General features: G+C 57.4%; 7 protein-coding genes across 7 annotated transcripts; 4 read left to right on the top strand and 3 right to left on the bottom strand.

Annotated features, from left to right (window-relative positions):
• Positions 1–302: 302 nt before the first annotated feature.
• MKK02DRAFT_36620 (nuclear protein localization protein 4) lies at positions 303–2,557 on the top strand (the record flags this gene model as incomplete). The annotated part of the gene is made up of 6 exons (XM_053089460.1): positions 303–439; positions 487–787; positions 844–1,391; positions 1,443–1,769; positions 1,831–2,158; positions 2,207–2,557. 6 exons carry the CDS (start codon positions 303–305, stop codon positions 2,555–2,557), a joined length of 1,992 nt encoding a protein of 663 aa, XP_052945006.1.
• Positions 2,558–2,724: 167 nt separating this feature from the next.
• On the top strand, positions 2,725–4,459 carry MKK02DRAFT_26555 (armadillo-type protein; the record flags this gene model as incomplete). Its single annotated transcript, XM_053087216.1, has 5 exons — positions 2,725–2,811; positions 2,887–3,196; positions 3,246–3,952; positions 4,017–4,111; positions 4,144–4,459. The coding sequence occupies 5 exons, from the start codon at positions 2,725–2,727 to the stop codon at positions 4,457–4,459; spliced, it is 1,515 nt and encodes a 504-aa protein (XP_052945005.1).
• A 1,545-nt stretch (positions 4,460–6,004) lies between these two features.
• MKK02DRAFT_43908 (uncharacterized protein) lies at positions 6,005–7,288 on the top strand (the record flags this gene model as incomplete). The annotated part of the gene is made up of 3 exons (XM_053092675.1): positions 6,005–6,027; positions 6,084–6,633; positions 6,695–7,288. The coding sequence occupies 3 exons, from the start codon at positions 6,005–6,007 to the stop codon at positions 7,286–7,288; spliced, it is 1,167 nt and encodes a 388-aa protein (XP_052945004.1).
• A 692-nt stretch (positions 7,289–7,980) lies between these two features.
• MKK02DRAFT_24899 (aquaporin-like protein) lies at positions 7,981–9,016 on the bottom strand (the record flags this gene model as incomplete). Its single annotated transcript, XM_053086951.1, has 3 exons — positions 7,981–8,282; positions 8,331–8,587; positions 8,637–9,016. Coding segments are annotated over 3 exons (939 nt in total), but the record flags the coding sequence as incomplete, so codon positions are not given.
• A 1,489-nt stretch (positions 9,017–10,505) lies between these two features.
• Positions 10,506–11,574, bottom strand: MKK02DRAFT_26804 (aquaporin-like protein; the record flags this gene model as incomplete). Its single annotated transcript, XM_053087259.1, has 3 exons — positions 10,506–10,837; positions 10,898–11,154; positions 11,201–11,574. Coding segments are annotated over 3 exons (963 nt in total), but the record flags the coding sequence as incomplete, so codon positions are not given.
• A 513-nt stretch (positions 11,575–12,087) lies between these two features.
• MKK02DRAFT_43905 (autophagy protein Apg6-domain-containing protein) lies at positions 12,088–13,900 on the bottom strand (the record flags this gene model as incomplete). The annotated part of the gene is made up of 3 exons (XM_053092674.1): positions 12,088–12,583; positions 12,640–12,993; positions 13,038–13,900. 3 exons carry the CDS (start codon positions 13,898–13,900, stop codon positions 12,088–12,090), a joined length of 1,713 nt encoding a protein of 570 aa, XP_052945001.1.
• A 223-nt stretch (positions 13,901–14,123) lies between these two features.
• On the top strand, positions 14,124–15,562 carry MKK02DRAFT_43904 (putative peroxisomal membrane protein pex13; the record flags this gene model as incomplete). The annotated part of the gene is made up of 3 exons (XM_053092673.1): positions 14,124–14,322; positions 14,389–14,615; positions 14,801–15,562. The coding sequence occupies 3 exons, from the start codon at positions 14,124–14,126 to the stop codon at positions 15,560–15,562; spliced, it is 1,188 nt and encodes a 395-aa protein (XP_052945000.1).
• Positions 15,563–16,981: the final 1,419 nt, after the last annotated feature.

Here is a 16,981-nt window from a genome sequence, read left to right as displayed (position 1 = left end):
GGTATAGACGCCTTGCCACCCATCCCTGCTCTGACCACCCCTTCGGCGATGACCGCCTCGGTCAAGACGTCAAGTACTGACGTACGCGGTGTCAAGCCAAGCTCGTGCAGCTCAACTTGTATACACCTTCCACCGTACCTCATCCTATAGTCAGGCATACCATACTATGGTGAGCACGTCCACAGTAGATAATATGGGAATTCAGCTGACAGACCTAGCTTCTTCGAATCCGCTCACCGAGCGGCACAGCCCGCCTCAACGTCACGCCCGACACGACCGGCGAGGACTTTGCACAAATGATGATGGACCAGCTTCCTCAAGCTGATGCGGCGACGATCGACCGGTCTAGCTTGAAGCTTAGTAATCAGCCTGGTGACAAAGGCGAGTCCGTCCCGTTTGACGCGCTCAAGGGACGTAAAGTCGGGGATATGGGATTCACGTGAGCCGCTTCGTCAGCCGTCTTCTGGTCCAGCTGTTGATGGTTAGACATGGCGACCTGCTCTTCCTATCGTATAAGCAGTCTCAAGCGAATCCAAACTCTCACCCCACTACGTCCGCTTCGAGCTCCACCGCCCCTCATCCCAGTCAGCCGGACCCATCACATCCTCACACCCATACCGATCCGCCTTTGCCCAATACTATCCCCCTGCCGGACCTGTCGCACGTGATCGAGCCCGAGGTGGACCTGTATTGGCAGAAGCAGGATGGAAAGATACATCGGAAGCGGGATACCAACTTCTGTCGACATGGCGAGAAGGGCATGTGCGATTACTGCATGCCTCTTGAGGTGAGTTCATAAGCTCTTATCATCGGTGGGAGAGAGTGCCTTAGCTGACACTTCAGCCATATGACGCCAAGTATCAAGCTGAGAATCAAATTAAACATCTGTCATTCAACGCCTACCTCCGCAAACTCATGGTCAACCGCCCAGCCGCCACCTCCTCCTCGTCAGCCAACACTCACCTTCCCCCACTGAACCAAATCTCCCTCTCCGTTCAAACCCCATGTCCGACCGGCGGACACGCCCCCTTCCCCGCTGGAATCTGTTCCACATGTCAACCCTCCGCGCTTACTCTCAACTCCCAATCATACCGTATGGTCGACCATGTCGAATTCGCATCACCGCAAATCATCGATAATATCATTTCGGCATGGCGGCGGACGGGGACCCAGCGGTTCGCATTCTTGATGGGACGCTATGACAAGTATGAGATTGTGCCGATGGGGACCAAGGTGGTCGTTGAGGCGGTATGGGAGCCGAGACAGGAGGGAGAGCTGGATGGGCTGACGGTGGAGACGCCGTGGGAGGATCAGGATCGGGTAGGGGAGATTGCGGCGTGGTGCGAGAAGGGACTTGGGGTGGTAGGGATGATATACACCGATCTGACACCGTGAGCTCCGCGATCTGCTCTAGCTGTGCGTGCTCAAGCTGATCTTGTCAGATCACCGGACGACATCACCAAACTACTCTACAAGCGCCACGCCCAGTCGTATACCGCCTCCTCACTCGAAATGCTCATGTCGGCGGCATATCAAAGATCGCACCCTCTGCCCACAAAAGCCTCGCCAACAGGCCACTTCAGCTCAAGATTTGTCACTTGCTGCTTGACCGGCACGGAGGAAGGAGGGATCGATGTCATCGCATGGCAAGCAACGGAGCAAGCGGAAGAGATGGTCCGAGCTGGGATAGTGGAGGCGACGGTAGATCCGGGTGTGGTACGTGTCAGAAATGCGGAAGACGGAGAGTATATCCCTGAAGTGTTCTACAGGTACGTCAGCTAAGGGAATCTCTGGCACACCTTCCGCCCGGAGCAAATAGCTGACCCGCAGCTTCAAGAACGAATACAACCTCCAAGTCAAGATGCCGGCCAAGCCCACCTTCCCTGTAGAATACCTCTTTGTCAACGTGACCAACGGTTTTCCTGTCGACCCCAAACCCCTCTTCCTCGCCAACGACTTTGCGCCCGAGAACCGCCCAGGACTGCAAGATCAGTCGCTCGAGCTGGTCATTTCGCAATTGTCCAAGATTGTACGGGACTCGGACGCGGATGTCGGGGACGTGCAGACATGGCCGGAGAGAATCAAGAAGGAGGTGGGCAAGTGGTTGAGCGATTGGCATCTCGTGGCGTTTCTGTGTATGCAGGGGCTGTTCAGTCTGGTGAGTCTTTGCCCAACGATGTATGCACAATCGGACTGATGTTTTTAGGAAGAACAAAAATTGCTTTGTCGGGCAGCAACCCAACATGCCCACAGGTCAGACTCGGCCGCTCTCGCTCACCTGCTGGCTAGTGGAGGCTGGGGCACGCTCTGCGCTCTCGCCGAAAGCTCAGGTCCATCCCGTGCCAACGGTCAAGCCAATGGCGGAGGACGTTCGGCGCAGACGCCTACACCTCAATTCGGCGAGATGGGCATCGACTCGCCACCCCGAGGGAGCGGGTCAGGGGGCGGAGGTGATGCTATAGCCGGCGGGGGAGGTGGAGCCAAGGTGTGCCCACATTGCACGTATGAAAATGAGGCGGGGGCGCAGGACTGTGATATCTGTGGACTTCCACTATAGCGGCTATATAGAGGATAGAGCGAGCAGCGCAGCCACTGTATTAGGCAAGCAGTCATGCAGTAAATCTCGTATGCGGGGCTCCATTTGCCTCACCGCCGCCGAGAAGATTTCGGAAATTTGCATGTCAATACTTCGCTCTACTTCACCTTTTCTATACATCCCTCATCATGCCCAAAGAACAGGTCAGAAAGCGCGGAAAGAGAAAGACAAAGCAGGCGGACGAAGGAGAGTCTCGCCATGCTGCACCTATCGAGGTGAAAATCGACGTCAGGCCTTTCCACCCAGACACTGCTCCGCACCAGCAACAACAATACTCTGCGCCATCCCAGCCGGTGGCTGGTCCGTCGGCTATACATCCTGCTCGAGCGGCACTGCTCTCTGGGCAACGTTACGTGCCTCCTCTAGCGGCAGCGTCGACGTCGGCGTCGGCTTCGACTTCGGCGGACTTTATCCCTCTCGGTGATGGTCAGCCCGCCGCTGATCCGGAAAATGGAGAGGCGCAGTGGAATCGCGGACCAAGGGCGGACCAGGAGTTTCCCTTTGGGATAGTGGATCCTGATTTGAAGGCGTACTTCCGGGGCGTGGAGGAGCAGATCAAGGATTGGGAAGGGACAAGCTCTGTTGGCGAGGAACGAGAGGGTAAGTTGGGCTTGTCACTTTTATCGACTACTAGCCGCTGACTGCTTAGACCGCAAGCAGTTCCTCACGTCCATCCTGGGCGAGCTGAGAACACACGAGCTCCAGCTCGCCACGGACCCCGAATGCTCAGTCGTCATCGAGCGCCTCCTGGCGTCGATGGGTGACCGCGGTCGGCGCATCCTCGGCGATTCGCTAGCGGGCAACTGGGAGACTCTCATCCGACACCGGTTCGGCAGTCACGTAGTCCAGAGCTGGATCCGGCTTGGTGCGGATACATTGGACCGGGAAGAGGCGCTGCCCAATATGGACGGATACATCAAGAGCGAGGAGGACCAGGTCCTACCTTCGACCCAAGCGCTCTTTTCGGGCCTGATTGAATCCCTTCGTCCCACGCTCGCTACTCTGCTTACACATCCCCACGCCTCTCCGCCCGTCCGACTACTCTTCCTCGTCCTCTCGCCGGATATGGCGCTACCGGATCTAGCGGGCGGTGATCCGGGAGGCACGGCTGTCCGCTCCAAGCGCAGTGGGAAGTACAGGAAGAACCATGCGGTCGAGGGGAAGACGTTCCTCGCTGATGGAGATGACGACATTGTGGGTGTCAAGGGGAAAGAGAAGGCGGGAGGAGTCAAGAGGAAGGTACCCAAGGAGTTGACGGAGCTTGGTAGGGAAGTCAGGGTTGAGCTGGCTGGGAAGATCAATGAAGGGGAGTGGAGGCTGGTGGGCGTGGATGTGGTGGGAAGTCCGGCTGTACAGGTAAGTCACAGGTGCCTTAGCACGTGCATGAGACCGGTGCGCCGAGAGAAAGCTGACGCAGTAGACCCTCTTGGAGTTGGAAGCAGGAGATGGCGAAGCAGAAAAGGCAGCTTCACTGCTAGACAACCTGACTGAAGGTTTGGTCTCGGAGATATGTGCGTGGTCCCGCCTGCTTGATCGATCCACGTCAGCCAACTGATCTCGATAGTGAACGACCAGACTCTCGTAGCGAAACTCTACATTCCCTCCCTATTCACTACCCAACCCGGTACCCACTTGCTCGAAACCATCCTCATCACCTCTTCCGCCCGGATCTTTGCCGCGATATGGCAAACATACTTCGTCGGCAAGATCGGAAGACTCGCCGGACACCCTACTGCCAACTACGTCGTGGCCCGTGCAATTGGACGACTGGAACTGGAGGGATTACAAGGCGTCGTGAGGGAATGTAAGGCCGTAGCGGGTGGAAAGGGGATGATCAGTCAGTCGCCATACACCGGTCATTAGGTCCAAGCTGACAGTGTAGAAACTGGGCGGATAAGTGTACTGCAGGCGTTAGTTGAGCGAGGGGCGAAGATAACGGACGCTCAGCCTTTGATTTTGGATGTGAGTGGACTAGCGGAGAGAACTAGGATCTAGCGCTGATCTGTCTAGCTGCTCAGATCTGCGTTGGACTTGCCAGAACAGGAAACGGCCGCGATGGTGCCTTGTATAATGGCTCTCAAGACATTCCCAGTGAGGATTTTGATCGGCCTCGGCCCACTAATCTTGCCGAACTTACCATGTCAGACATTTATGGCGCTGTCGAGCGGTGAAGCCGAGCCCGAAGATAAGGACGAGCTCCCCGAGGATGCAGTCGACAAGGCCGCCGAGGAAGCGGCTGCTGCAGCAGCCAAATACGCGGCATGGCAGAACCGGAGGTCGGCTCGTACGGAGGCTTCGCAGCTGGAGCCCAATATCAAGGGCAGTCTGTTGTTGCAAGGCCTGCTGGGTCTTGCTGAAATCAATGCGGCGATTCTGGACAGGTGAGTTGTGTCCTCGGACAAAGAAAGCAAAAACACCACGCGCCTACACTCGCCGCCTGGCTGGCCACTCCCCGCTATCCGCTTCACGGCTGTGTTCGCTGATCTACATCGCTCTTCTGCGACTCTTCGGTGTCCTCGGACGAAGAAAGGGGATTTCGCTGATCAGCCCAGTCTCTTCGCGCAAGACTCCAACACGCTCATGGGCTACGCTACCAGCCCCATCTCGTCCCGTTTCCTCGACGCGGTGCTCACCCAGTCGGCCGTACCGAGCAAGTACAAGCGAATGCTCATGAATGGCTTCATGGGCCGATACAAGTTCTTGGTGGAGGACCGGATGGGCAGTCGAGTAGGGGACACGATCTGGGATCATGCCGATGGGTTCATGAAGGTCAGTCCATTCCTCCCCACATCACTTTGCACGGACACTAGCTAATATTATGTAGGAAAAGATCGCCCGATCTCTCACGCCCCACGCGACGGCCCTTTCCAACTCGACGTATGGCCGCTTCTTCGCTAAAAAGCTTAACCTTCAGCTCCTCGTTCGGCGGCCGGACGAATGGAAGGAAGAGGTCATCGGTGTCAAGCACCACTTTGCGCATCAGAAGAAGGAGGATGCTGCGAAAGGGAAGGGGTCGAGATTGGCCGCTGCTGCAGGCGAGTATATGGCCAAGAAAGGGGATGAGGCTGGGCCGGGAGGCGAGGACGCGAAGCCGAAGCGAAAGGCAGAGGAGGAGGATGAGATAGATACATTGTTTGCGGGGGTGGAGAAGAAGAAGAAGAGCAAGAAGAGTCGAGAATAGGCTGCTGGGAGAGCTATGTATCTGCTTGAGTCTAATGTGGATCTCTCTTAGGCTGCAACTCAAGCTGAGAGGGTTGAGGATATCCTCCAGCGTGTCCTCGCTTAGCTCGCCAATCTGAGTCGCCACCCAATCTCGCAACTTCAGCAGCAGCGGCGGCCGCAGCGTTCATCCTTCCTCCTCTGCTATCATTTACCTCCCTGCCCCCTTGTGCCCCTCGACTATCAGCAATGCCTCGACTTCAGATCTTACAGTAAGCTCACAGAATCCCATTATATTCAAGCCGAACCCGGCAGCTGACAATCCCAGCCATAAATCCTACCACCCCTACAATGAGAAGAACAAGCAACGAGTCCGGGAGGACGAAGCCAAAGCCGCCGCTGCCGAGCTCGCCATCGAGCAAGCGCGCATAGAGGCTGCCTCTTCATCACGTCTAAACGAGCTGCGGAAACGCGCTGGTTCGCCCTCGTTCCGGTCCCCCTCTCCCCCCCTCGACCCCGCGGACGAGAATCTTCCCTCGACATCCTCGGCTCCAGATCTCGCAGCAGCCAGCAGCCGGCTGGTCGAGAAACACAGGAAGGAGAAGGCTCGGCAGGAAAAGAGGGAGAAGAAGCAGAAGGAACGGCTGGACTTTGATTTCCCGAGCGAGAGTGCGAAGCGGGATGAGAGGCGGCGGGCAAGGAAAGAGGGGGAGGCGTCAGGATCTGGGTCGGCGTCGGTGACGGCGGCAGTGCCGAAGAGGACAGGTGGGGTGGATAGGGATGATATGTGGGTGGATGATGGGGCGCAGGGGGAGGATGCGAGTGGAGTGTGGGAGAGTGCGGGACATATCAACCTCTTTGCGGATGTGGAGAAGAATGTGAGTTGCCAAGGCCTGATCGTGTGAGAATCCGAAGCGTAGAGCTCAGCTGACAACATAGGAGCGTCCTCAGCCTACCTTGGCAGAGCTAGCCAAGAAGAAGAAGGATCAAGAAGCCGATTTCTTGACGATGTACCTCGGCCGCCCGGAGAAGGAGACCAAGCCCTGGTATACCGACCCCAATCTCAAGCGGTACGAGGAGAAGGAGACTGGCGAGGACGCAGACTTTCGACGAGCGCGAGATAAGCGGAAAGACGTGCGCTCGAAAGCACGACATGACCCCCTTACCCAAATATCCTCCCTCCTCGCTTCATCCTCTGCCAAATCCGTACCACGACCACGGCAATCCCTCCCGGATGCCGGCCGCGCAGATGCGAGTGCCGCCCGTGTATCGAGGGAAACGTCGGAACGGCAAAGGGCGCTGGATCTTATTGCGCGGACCAAAGCGCAGGCGGCGCGCTCTGGCGGGAATAGATGGGACGACACGCCGTCGACGATCGCGGAGAGCAGGACGTGGTCTGAGGACTTTGAGCGGCAGAAGGATAAGGCGGGGATGAGGTTCTTTGATGAAGGTCGCGGGCTGAGGTCTGGGATGGCGTCGGGTGGGAGAGGGTGGGACGGGTCAGCTAGGACAGGAAGGAGCTGGGAGGTATGATAGACAGTAGTATGATCAGGAGGATGTCAGAGTTGTATCAGTGGGTCTCTGTTCTGCTCGAGCAGCTGATATTCTGACAGCTCATCTACTGACCCACCCAAGCTCCCGGACTGCCAAGATATGCGACAGAGCTGACTCGCCACCGATGTGTGGATCACCCTGAGGTAGGCTGGCTAGGCTCCTGTCCAGACCTTTACAGGACCCTCGTTGAGTGTGAACTGACTTGTCTGATTTCACACAAGGTCACGCCATAGTGTGCATAAAACAGAGCTACATAGGGAAGTCTTTACTACGATTACGAGTCGCGGCCTTAATCGATTATATGGTACTGAATTATACGAGCTTAGCTTATGGAAGGGGGGAGCTGATCGATCACCTGTAAACTGGAGTCTGGCCGTTGGCGTCAACGACAGTAGCAGCGCTGTACCGAGGGTCATCAAGTGGGACGGTGTGCGCAACGACGGGGGTTGCCACCAAGTGTGACTGAGATGGGGGCTCGACGGGCGCTACAGTGGAAAGGCTGCGCGCCTCGGTCTGAGGCTTGTCGACGGGGGCGACAGCATGGAGAGTATCCTGCGAGGGGGAGGTGGGCTGGCTCAGGCGGAGCAGCATAGCTTCGATCCGGTTGAGCTGGTCCTCGAAGCCCGGCGGGCCCTGCTCGATGTCGAACACCTGGTCGTGTCAGCCAGAGCTCATAGCTTCAAGAAAGAATAGACACTTACACCACCGGTGATAGCGGGCTCAGTGTGCAGATCCCCAAGACCCGGTCCAGAGACAGCAAGCATACCGCCAGCGGTGTTGTTGTCACCGCCGGATCCAATCGCCTTCTCCTCGTCCATCATGCCACCTGGTGCAGCGAGAGCGAGCACAGCGGGGCGCGGTGCCTCGCCATCCTCGGGGCCGAGGACAGTCTCGTACTGCAGCCACTTGAGCATCTTGTAAAACCCGGCGGCAATGATGGCTCCGAGAGCGGGGCCGAGCCAGTAGATCCAGTCTGATGGTCAGCTTGGGCGCTGGGCTATGTAGAGAGGATATGACTCACGGTAGTTGGTGAACGTCCTCAAGACAACCGCCGGCCCAAAGCTCCTGGCCGGGTTCAGCGATCCACCAGTATAGTAGACACCGAGGAGCTCAGCGACAAAGAGCGCGAGTCCGATACCGATAGGGGCGATGAAGGTGGCCTTGTTCTTCTCGGCGGCGAGTAAGAGGATGGCGAGCATGAGGAGCGCCGTGAGGAACATTTCGATGAAGAGACCTTGAGCGACGGACGTCCCGCCACCGAGCTGGGTACGGACGTTCCTGCAAATCAGCAACTGTTGCCAAACGAGCACGTCGGATCTAGACTTACAAAGTGCCGGGAGTGATGGCGTCAATAATGGCAGCTCCGGTGATACCGCCGAGGACCTGGACAAAGGCGAGCAGTGCAGCGCGGACCGGTGTCAAGGCGCCGACAAGCATCATACCGAGTGACACGGCGGGGTTGAAGAGCCCACCGGAGACTCGGAAGAAGATCCAGGCGTTCACGGCGAGGGAGAAACCGAAGGACAGTGCGATGTACAGGAGGTTGGAGGTGTTGACGGTAGACACAGCCGAGTTGTCTTGTCCGGCGGCGGTCTCGCCAGTGATGGAGGTGCTGGGGATGAGGGCGACGTTGGTTCCGCCCAAAGCGAAGATCATGAAGAGCACAGTCCCGACGTATTCTCCGATCATAGCGATGAAGTCTGAACGTCAGCGACACGCCACTTCGTGATCGGGAGAGGGACATTAAAAGAGGGACGTACGGTTCTTCAGCGCGAGCTGCTTCGGACCTCGCTGAGCGGGGTTGTTGTCCCAGTTGAGACGTCCTCTTGCGCGGAGCATAGACTTGCGGTGAGCCGCAGCCGTCCCATCGGCGGGAAGGTCGGCATTCCGTCGCTGACCGAGCATAGTTGCAGTGATAAGTAGGGGGAAGGTCAGGTAGAAGAAGAAAGGATCGGATGGGCGGAAAGGAGAGGACTGCGATGGGTTTATATAGTCGGGATGCCGCACCTCTGGTACTCGTGATCCTCATCCTCCTTTTCTTGGCCTCTGTCAGCTCCTGTCCCTCCTACCCCTTTCCCTGAGATTCCCATCGTCTAGCCGCCGCGCTGACGATCCATGACGAGGGTGACATACCCGTTCCTGACCATCATCCCCGCGGCTTTGGTACTCGCAGATCCCATCACACTCCCATCACCCGACTTTTTTGCATTCATCGAGGCCTTTCATCGCGGATCGGCGGACTCCACAAAGCTTCACGACGTCATTGTTTCGTAATAACCCCAGAAACCTTCTCAGGCACCGTCAGGCACCGTGCCTTGTCTCAGATCTCGTTGCTAGATTTAGCAGGATTTAGCGCGAGCGAGCGCGAGCGCGTGCACAGAGGCGCAGTCCAGAATGCTAGAGAATGCTGAGCCGCTGCGACGCTGCCGCGGCTTCTGGCGGCTAGCAGGCCACATTGAGGCCCATTCCGCTGCTCGCCGGGGCCGACGCAGTGCAGGCCGCGGGTCCCTGTGGAGACTGTCTCTGAGCTCTGGCCTGTGCGTCATCGGCGAGGAGGAGGAGGAGGTCGTGTCTTCAGAGCTTTGTCACTTGCAAGCCGCCAGTATATGACTGTCGTCACGTGCCATATACCGTGTGCATGGGCTAAGCTACAAATTCCGGTCGTCATCGTGTATATGTATTACAACCCGAACCAGTTATCGTGTATACTACGCGCTATTATAAGGTGAAAGAATATGAGATTTTGCGAGCCAAAGTACCGTTTACTTCTTGTAGACCGGCTTCGAGTTACCCTTGGCGTCGATGATGGTAGCGGCGCTGTACCGAGGGTCATCGAGGGGGATGGTGTGGGCCACGAGAGGGTTGGCGACCGTACGGCGCTGGGAAGGCGGGTCGATGGGCGCAGCCGCTGGAGTAGCCTGAGACCGGTCCCTATCCTGGCGATGCTCCCTCTCTCCGCTCTGCCGATGCTCCCTGTCTCTATCCTGACGATACTCTCTTTCCCTGTCCTGACGATACTCCTTCTCTGGGTAGTCCTTGTAGTTGTTGTGGCGCGGGAGGTCGCCGTGCGAATCGACGCCGTGAAGAGTCTCCTGCGACAGCATCGGCAAGATGCGCTGGAGCATCGATTCGATACGGTTGAGCTGGTCCTCCGAATCATGGCCTCCATGGTTGGCGTCGAAGATCTACCGGTGTATCAGCTGAGCTCGATGGGGAGTAGACTTAACCAAAAACTCACTCCTCCATCCTGAGCCGCCTCGGTGTGCAGATCCCCCAGACCCGGACCAGATACAGCCATAGTGCCTGAATTGTCGATGGCCTTCTCCTCGTCCACCATGCGACCGGGCTCACCGTCCCCGCCGGCAGTACCGAGAGCTGCGACGTCCTTCTTGCCCTTCTTGTCGGCGGGCTTGGGCGCCTCGCCATCCTCGGGACCGAGGACAGTCTCGTACTGCAGCCACTTGAGGAGCTTGTAGAAGCCGGCAGCGATGATCGCACCGAGAGCGGGTCCGACCCAGTAGATCCAGTCTGTACTGTCAGCCGGGATTCTGCTTGGGAGGCCATCGGACAACGGCTAGAGACACTCACGGTAGTTCTCGAATTGGCGGAGAACGACACAGGGTCCGAAACTTCGGGCAGGGTTGAGCGAACCTCCGGTGTAGTACACGCCGAGCAATTCCGCCACGAAGAGTGCGAGCCCGATACCGATGGGAGCGATAAAGGTTGCCTTGTTCTTCTCGGCGGCAAGGAGGAGAATGGCCAGCATGAGGAGAGCGGTGAGGAACATCTCGATAAAGAGACCTTGGACGACCGAGGTACCGCCTCCTAGCTGGGTCCGTACGTTTCTGAGAATCAGCGGAGTCACGGAGCAACCAAACAAGCAAGACTTACAACGCGCCCGGAGTGATAGCATCAATGATGGCCGCGCCGGTCATACCGCCGAGGATCTGGACGAATGCCAAGAGGACAGCCCGGGTCGGGGTCAGCGCGCCGACGAGGGCCATACCCAGAGATACCGCCGGGTTGAAGAGACCGCCCGAGACACGGAAGAAGATCCATGCGTTGACAGCGAGGGAGAAACCGAACGAGAGCGCAATGTAGAGGAGGTTGGAGGTGTTGACGGTCGAGACGGTGGAGTCCTGCTCGCCGGCGGCTGTCTGGCCGGTGATGGATGTGTTGGGAATAAGAGCGACATTGGTTCCTCCGAGAGCGAAGATCATGAACAGGACGGTTCCGACGTATTCACCAATCATAGCGATGAAGTCTGCCAGTCAACTACGTCCTGGGGCACGTCCAACGAGTGACAGAGAACTGACGGTTCTTGATCGCCAGCTGTTTCGGACCACGCTCGGGCGAGCTTCTGTCCCAGTTGAGACGGCCCTTGGCGCGGAGCTGGTCCCTCCGCCGCTGCGCAGCAGCTCCTTTTTGGTGGTGGTGGTGATGGCCGAGCATGTTGATTTTGTAACTGCACGTCAGAAGAGTAGTGGTGAGAAAGGGGCGAAGAGGAGGCGCTCTCCTTATAAGAGACTCGACTCCTCTCGCTGTGTGCAGGGGAAGCGAAGAAGAGAGCGAGTGACCGCTATGACGTGCACTGGGTGCCGCTAGTCGTAAATAACACTGCAACGCAAGCCACTGGATGTGACGTCCGACGTCATCATTACGGCAACAGATCTTGAAACAGCGCAGATCATTCGGAAGCTTCCGAAGTGAGGAATTCTGCGAGACTGGGTGACTACCCCCGGATGCAATTGAGCTATCTGGTATCTCGAGTACTCTGATCAAGCTGCTCGAGACGCTTCCACGGTGGGCGCCGCCGCAGCCACGTTCCCCCTCTCCGCCTCACTCTCCGCGATCAGAATCTGCTTCAACACCTTCAGGACCGCAATGCACGCCTTTGTCCAATGCTCATCCGGGCTCAACTCGGCACCTCGGACTTTCGCCTCTCTACCACCTCCATCATCCCCTGATGAGCCCGACCCGCCCAGACCCATCATACTGAGCCCCATACTCATTCCCAGCCCAGGCAGACGGATAGAGTAGCCAGATATCCGGTCTTTCCGGATCTCGAGATTTCCGACCGGCCAGCCTCGTGTGCTCTTTTGTCCGAATTCGACGAGTTGGCGGATACAGTCGAGCAGGCAGATGAGGCCGGTAGAGAAGCGACGATTATGTAAAAAGGCGGAGAGGTCGGGCGAAGCGTAGAGCTCGTATGTTTGTCGGGAGGGTGGTAGTTCCGAGATGAGCGAGTTGGAGCCAAGCGCTTGGATCTTGTACCTACTCAATCAGCTTATGTTACTTCCCTTAGGACGGGTTATACTCGGGAAGCTCACTTGGCAAATGTGAAACCGACTCTAGCGGCCACACGATCCACGCAAAGCGCGACCAGTCCCCAAGCTGCATTGATCTCGTCCCAATCGACAACGGGCCTCCCGCCCAACCGAAGCCCATTGATCGTCCCGACGTAGCCTGACCCGCTAGACGAGCCGCCAACGTGAGACAGAGACGGAGAGTCGGTGCGTGATGGCAGAGGAACATAGCCGATTTGGAAGGCGTCGTTGTAGACATTGGTGGATTCGAGGTGTTGCAGTAGGGATTTGGAGAGAAGGAGATGGGTTTCGGCGGATGACAGGGCTTGTTGGAGGTGTCGGAGCTGGGTGGATAGTGCATGGTGGTTGAGTAGGAAGCTACCGATTAGCTTAATCCGTCACTGACTGTAGAAGGGACGTACTCCTGCTCTTCCCTATCAACCTCTTCTTCGTCCCGCCTAACCCCCTCTTCTTCCTCTCTGACCGCCTCCAGATCTCCCTCCCGCTTCTTCAGCTCCGCAATCAACCTCTCCTCCTCCTCCGCGAGCTCCTTCTTCCTCCGAATGAGCATATCCCATTCCTCCTGCGTGCCCTCCATATCGAATTCCCCTAAGCCCTCATCCACCCCTTGGACTTCCTCCATCGCACGTCCCTTCCCTTTCCCCTTCGTATGCTTCTCCCTCTCCTTCTGGGCCGTCTTGCTCCGGCCTCCTTGTACAACCTCCCTATTCCGTAGTATTCCCTGTTCGAAGGCGATATACGCGTCGCGCTCCTTCTGAAGCTCGTCCAGCTCCGTCTGCAGTTCGGACTGGAGGAGCGTGATGCACTCGACGCAGATGGGATGAGATATGGGCGTCTTGGACGAGATGAGCCGATGGAGTGTCTCCGCGAGCTCCGTAGAAGATAGTCCTTGTCGTGGAGCAGAGGGTCCCGCGTCCGCTGAGGATGTGTATGTCGAAGTTGGCTGATAAGATGCCCGCGAAGTCGCGTGCGACTGAGACTGGGACTGGTCCAGCATGATGAAGGATTCCGCGACGCCCGAGCCCGAGGGGTTGCCCCGCTTTTTGGACCATATCTCAGCGGCGGGCCTGGCGGTCGGTGGGAGCTGAGCGAGCTTGGAGCTGGATGGAAGGCCGGAAGAGGGGCCGGCAGAGGGAAGGGAAGAGGCGATTAGGGTGTACTGCGCCGGAGTGAGATTTTGGAAGGATGGGTCAAGCAGGAGCGGCTGATGACATTGCTGGCATGTCAGCGAGGGGGACTGAGTATCCGAGGATATGCTAGACATAGCGAGTGCTGATGTGAAGGTAGATAAAGGATGGTTGATTGTGAGCTTGAGTTGCGCGCAAGGTGGAGGCAACTCGGCTATTCCCACCAGACAGCCCGACGTTGCCTATCTCTTTCTTCCATCATCCATATCACCTCTATAATCGTCTGACTCGCCCGCGTACACCGTCCTCCCTTGAGAGAAGTAGACTGAAAATCGTCTCGCAAGGGAATCACCAGAAAATATGTCCTCAGCTCCGGCAAAACCAAAGTGGGCAGACCCGGCAGTGACCAACGCCACCGCGTCCTCCTCCAAACTTCCCAATCCATCGAGCCCGACCGCAGTCGAGGTCGGTGGTAGTGCTCTGGCTACAGCTTCAGGCGCGGCTCCTAGAATACCGGACAGACCGACAGATTTCGGGAGTAGCGCTCTGACGAGCTCGCGTGAGTACAGTTGCCCAGAAATCCTCCCAAACTTGCGGATGTTATGGGAGTAAGCTGATAGTCTAGCCTACTCTAGTATGCAGACCAATCCCTATCAGTCACGGATGGGCATGGGATCGACAGGCTACGGAGGGTATGGTAGTGGAGTGGGAAGCTACGGAGGGTATGGGAGTGGGTATGGCGGGTATGGAGGTCTTAGCGGGGGATATGGGGGAATGAGCAGGATGGGGGGCGGGTATGGAGGGTATGGGATGGGTGGATATGGAGTGGGAAACATGGGCGGGCCTGGAGAGGTAAGTCCGGCACCTCTCACTCCTGTGATCAGAGCTGTGGAGTACTCGGGCTATGGAGGGTCCTCGGCAGATCAATCAGACGCTGCAGGGGGCATCGCCGTGTCTGAAAGACACAAGTAGGAATGGGGGAAGACATGGCGATGAAAGACCTGGGCGAAAGACTGAGATGTATGCTGACCTTTCAGGGTATGCCTAACCTCACCTCCTCCCTACAACAATCCACGGCACCGGCCTTCGCCATAATCGAGTCCCTCGTCACCGCCTTCACCTCTCTCGCCCAGCTCGTCGAGTCCACCTACATGGCGACTCACTCCTCCTTTTTCGCAATGGTGGGCGTAGCGGACCAGCTCGGGTCCGTCAAATCATACCTCGGCCAGGTCCTCGGCGTCTTCAGCGTCCTCAGACTAGGCAAGCGAATCGTCGCGTGGCTCCGAGGCCAAAAGACCGGCGCTGGACCCCAAGTAGGATGGGCAAACGAATGGTCCTCCGGCCTGCAAGGCATCGGGGGCGTATCCGGACCCCAAGGATCAGGCGGAAAAGGCGAAAAGAGACCATCGTCAAAACCGCTCCTCCTCTTCCTGCTGTCGGCAGTGGGACTGCCGTACCTGATGTCCCGCCTCGTCCGGCTCCTTATCCGGCATCAACAAGAACAGCAGGCGGCACTCGCTGCAAGTCAGGGACAGGCGCAGATGGTCGATGGAGTCCCCCTCGATCCGGCCAAATTGACATTTGCGCGCGCAAAGTGGGAGTTCAAGGCGGCAGAGGAGTGGGAGTTGGGATTGGCGAGGGATGAGATCGTGGCGGTGCTGGAAGCGAGGAATGGCGGGCCGGGTGAGGATGAGAGAGGTTGGTGGAGAGGTAGAACGAGGGATGGGAGGGCAGGGTGGTTCCCCGGGAATTATGTCGAGGTGATCAGGCGGAAAGAGGGCGCGGGGGAGGGCAAGTGAGGAAGGAGAGAGGAGAGTTACTTGCGATCATGGGCCCGCGGGGTATAGTTGTAGAGCTATAGGGCGAATCTGTCACGCGCTACGAGGACCTCTACTGCCTATGTCCAAGGCTGTACCACCCCACCTGCCCTAGGCCACCACGGTCAGACTCATGGCTGTGCAGCCAGATGCAACGATGAAACCGATGACGTAACGACGCTGGACGCGTTTCAAGCTCAAGGCCAAGTTCCGCGTTCACCAACACCTTTCGTCCTACTGTATCACCTAACACATAAGTTCGTGGCCAAAGTCCACTCCCAGCAGAGATGCAGGCACCAGGCTTGTGAGTTATGCACATTGTACCGCTCGGCACATCATCGCAGCTGACACTGTAGCCGGATGAACGAGCGGGAGCCGAATCCAAACCCGTCAGTCCAGTCATCAGCGTAGCTTCCTGACGCCTTCTCCACTGGGTGTGGACCCCAGCTGAGCCTCAGGTACATCGCTTTCATCAGGTCATTGAAGACTCGGAAGGACAAGGCGGACGCCGAAGCGATCTTGAAAGCGGTAGGTAGGTGATTGAACACTGAGGCGGCTGAGAGGACGAGATAGCTGATGGTATAGCTGCGCAGGTATGTCGGCCTCGTCCAGACCAGCTACCGCAGCTTTCCGTACCTCGTCTGACGCTTACTGATTATGGCAGATGAAGAAGATCATGGAGCAGCGCTTTATGTTTGTCGGGACTCTGGAAGAAGCGGAGTTCAACACGGTCGTGAGCTCACCATCCCGCTTCTTCCTGTACTTAAACGGGACTCGAGCTGAATGATTAGTTTGCAGGTAGGAATTGGAACCATGGGCAGGTAAGCTGATGTATGTTTGCGCTGGCGCTCAGCTGATATCAAAGAGTATTGAGCTGGTTCTTCGTGGCCCGACCGGGCGTTTCTTGCCGTACGCCATGTTCTAGATATTGATCGGTGTTCAAAGCTGATGGGGCAGCTTACCATACATTACCTCGGTGATGTGCCACGAGGTGAGCTATCTAAGACCTGATTCTAGGTGACCGTGGGCTCATACTCTAGATGGCTCATATCGAGGTGCGTCAGCTACTCAGCCCTCCAACGGTATCGATTGATCGCTGACTCCGCCAGCAAATGAACCATGGCCCGAAGTTTCAGGCTGTAAGCTGAGTATCTCCCTGTTATCTCGGGTTTACAGCTGACGAGGTAGTTGATGCGCGACATCAAGGCCGATGTCGCTCGTATGCAAGCGAGGGGCAACTATGGTGATGGTAAGCCACACAGTCCAGTCCTCTGGGCCGGCACGCTAAGACCCAGGCTTCTGGTCAGACGGGCAACGCCTACAAGATAGCGTCAAGATGGGCGGAGAGGGGCTGCGTGAGCGATCCAGCCCTCTCCAGACATAGGGCTGCATGCTGAAGAT

This window comes from Dioszegia hungarica (genome assembly GCF_025882075.1).
Source record: "Dioszegia hungarica strain PDD-24b-2 chromosome Unknown MKK02contig_8, whole genome shotgun sequence".
In the NCBI taxonomy this organism is placed as follows: domain Eukaryota; kingdom Fungi; phylum Basidiomycota; class Tremellomycetes; order Tremellales; family Bulleribasidiaceae; genus Dioszegia; species Dioszegia hungarica.
This window is presented reverse-complemented; position numbering and strand designations above follow the sequence as displayed.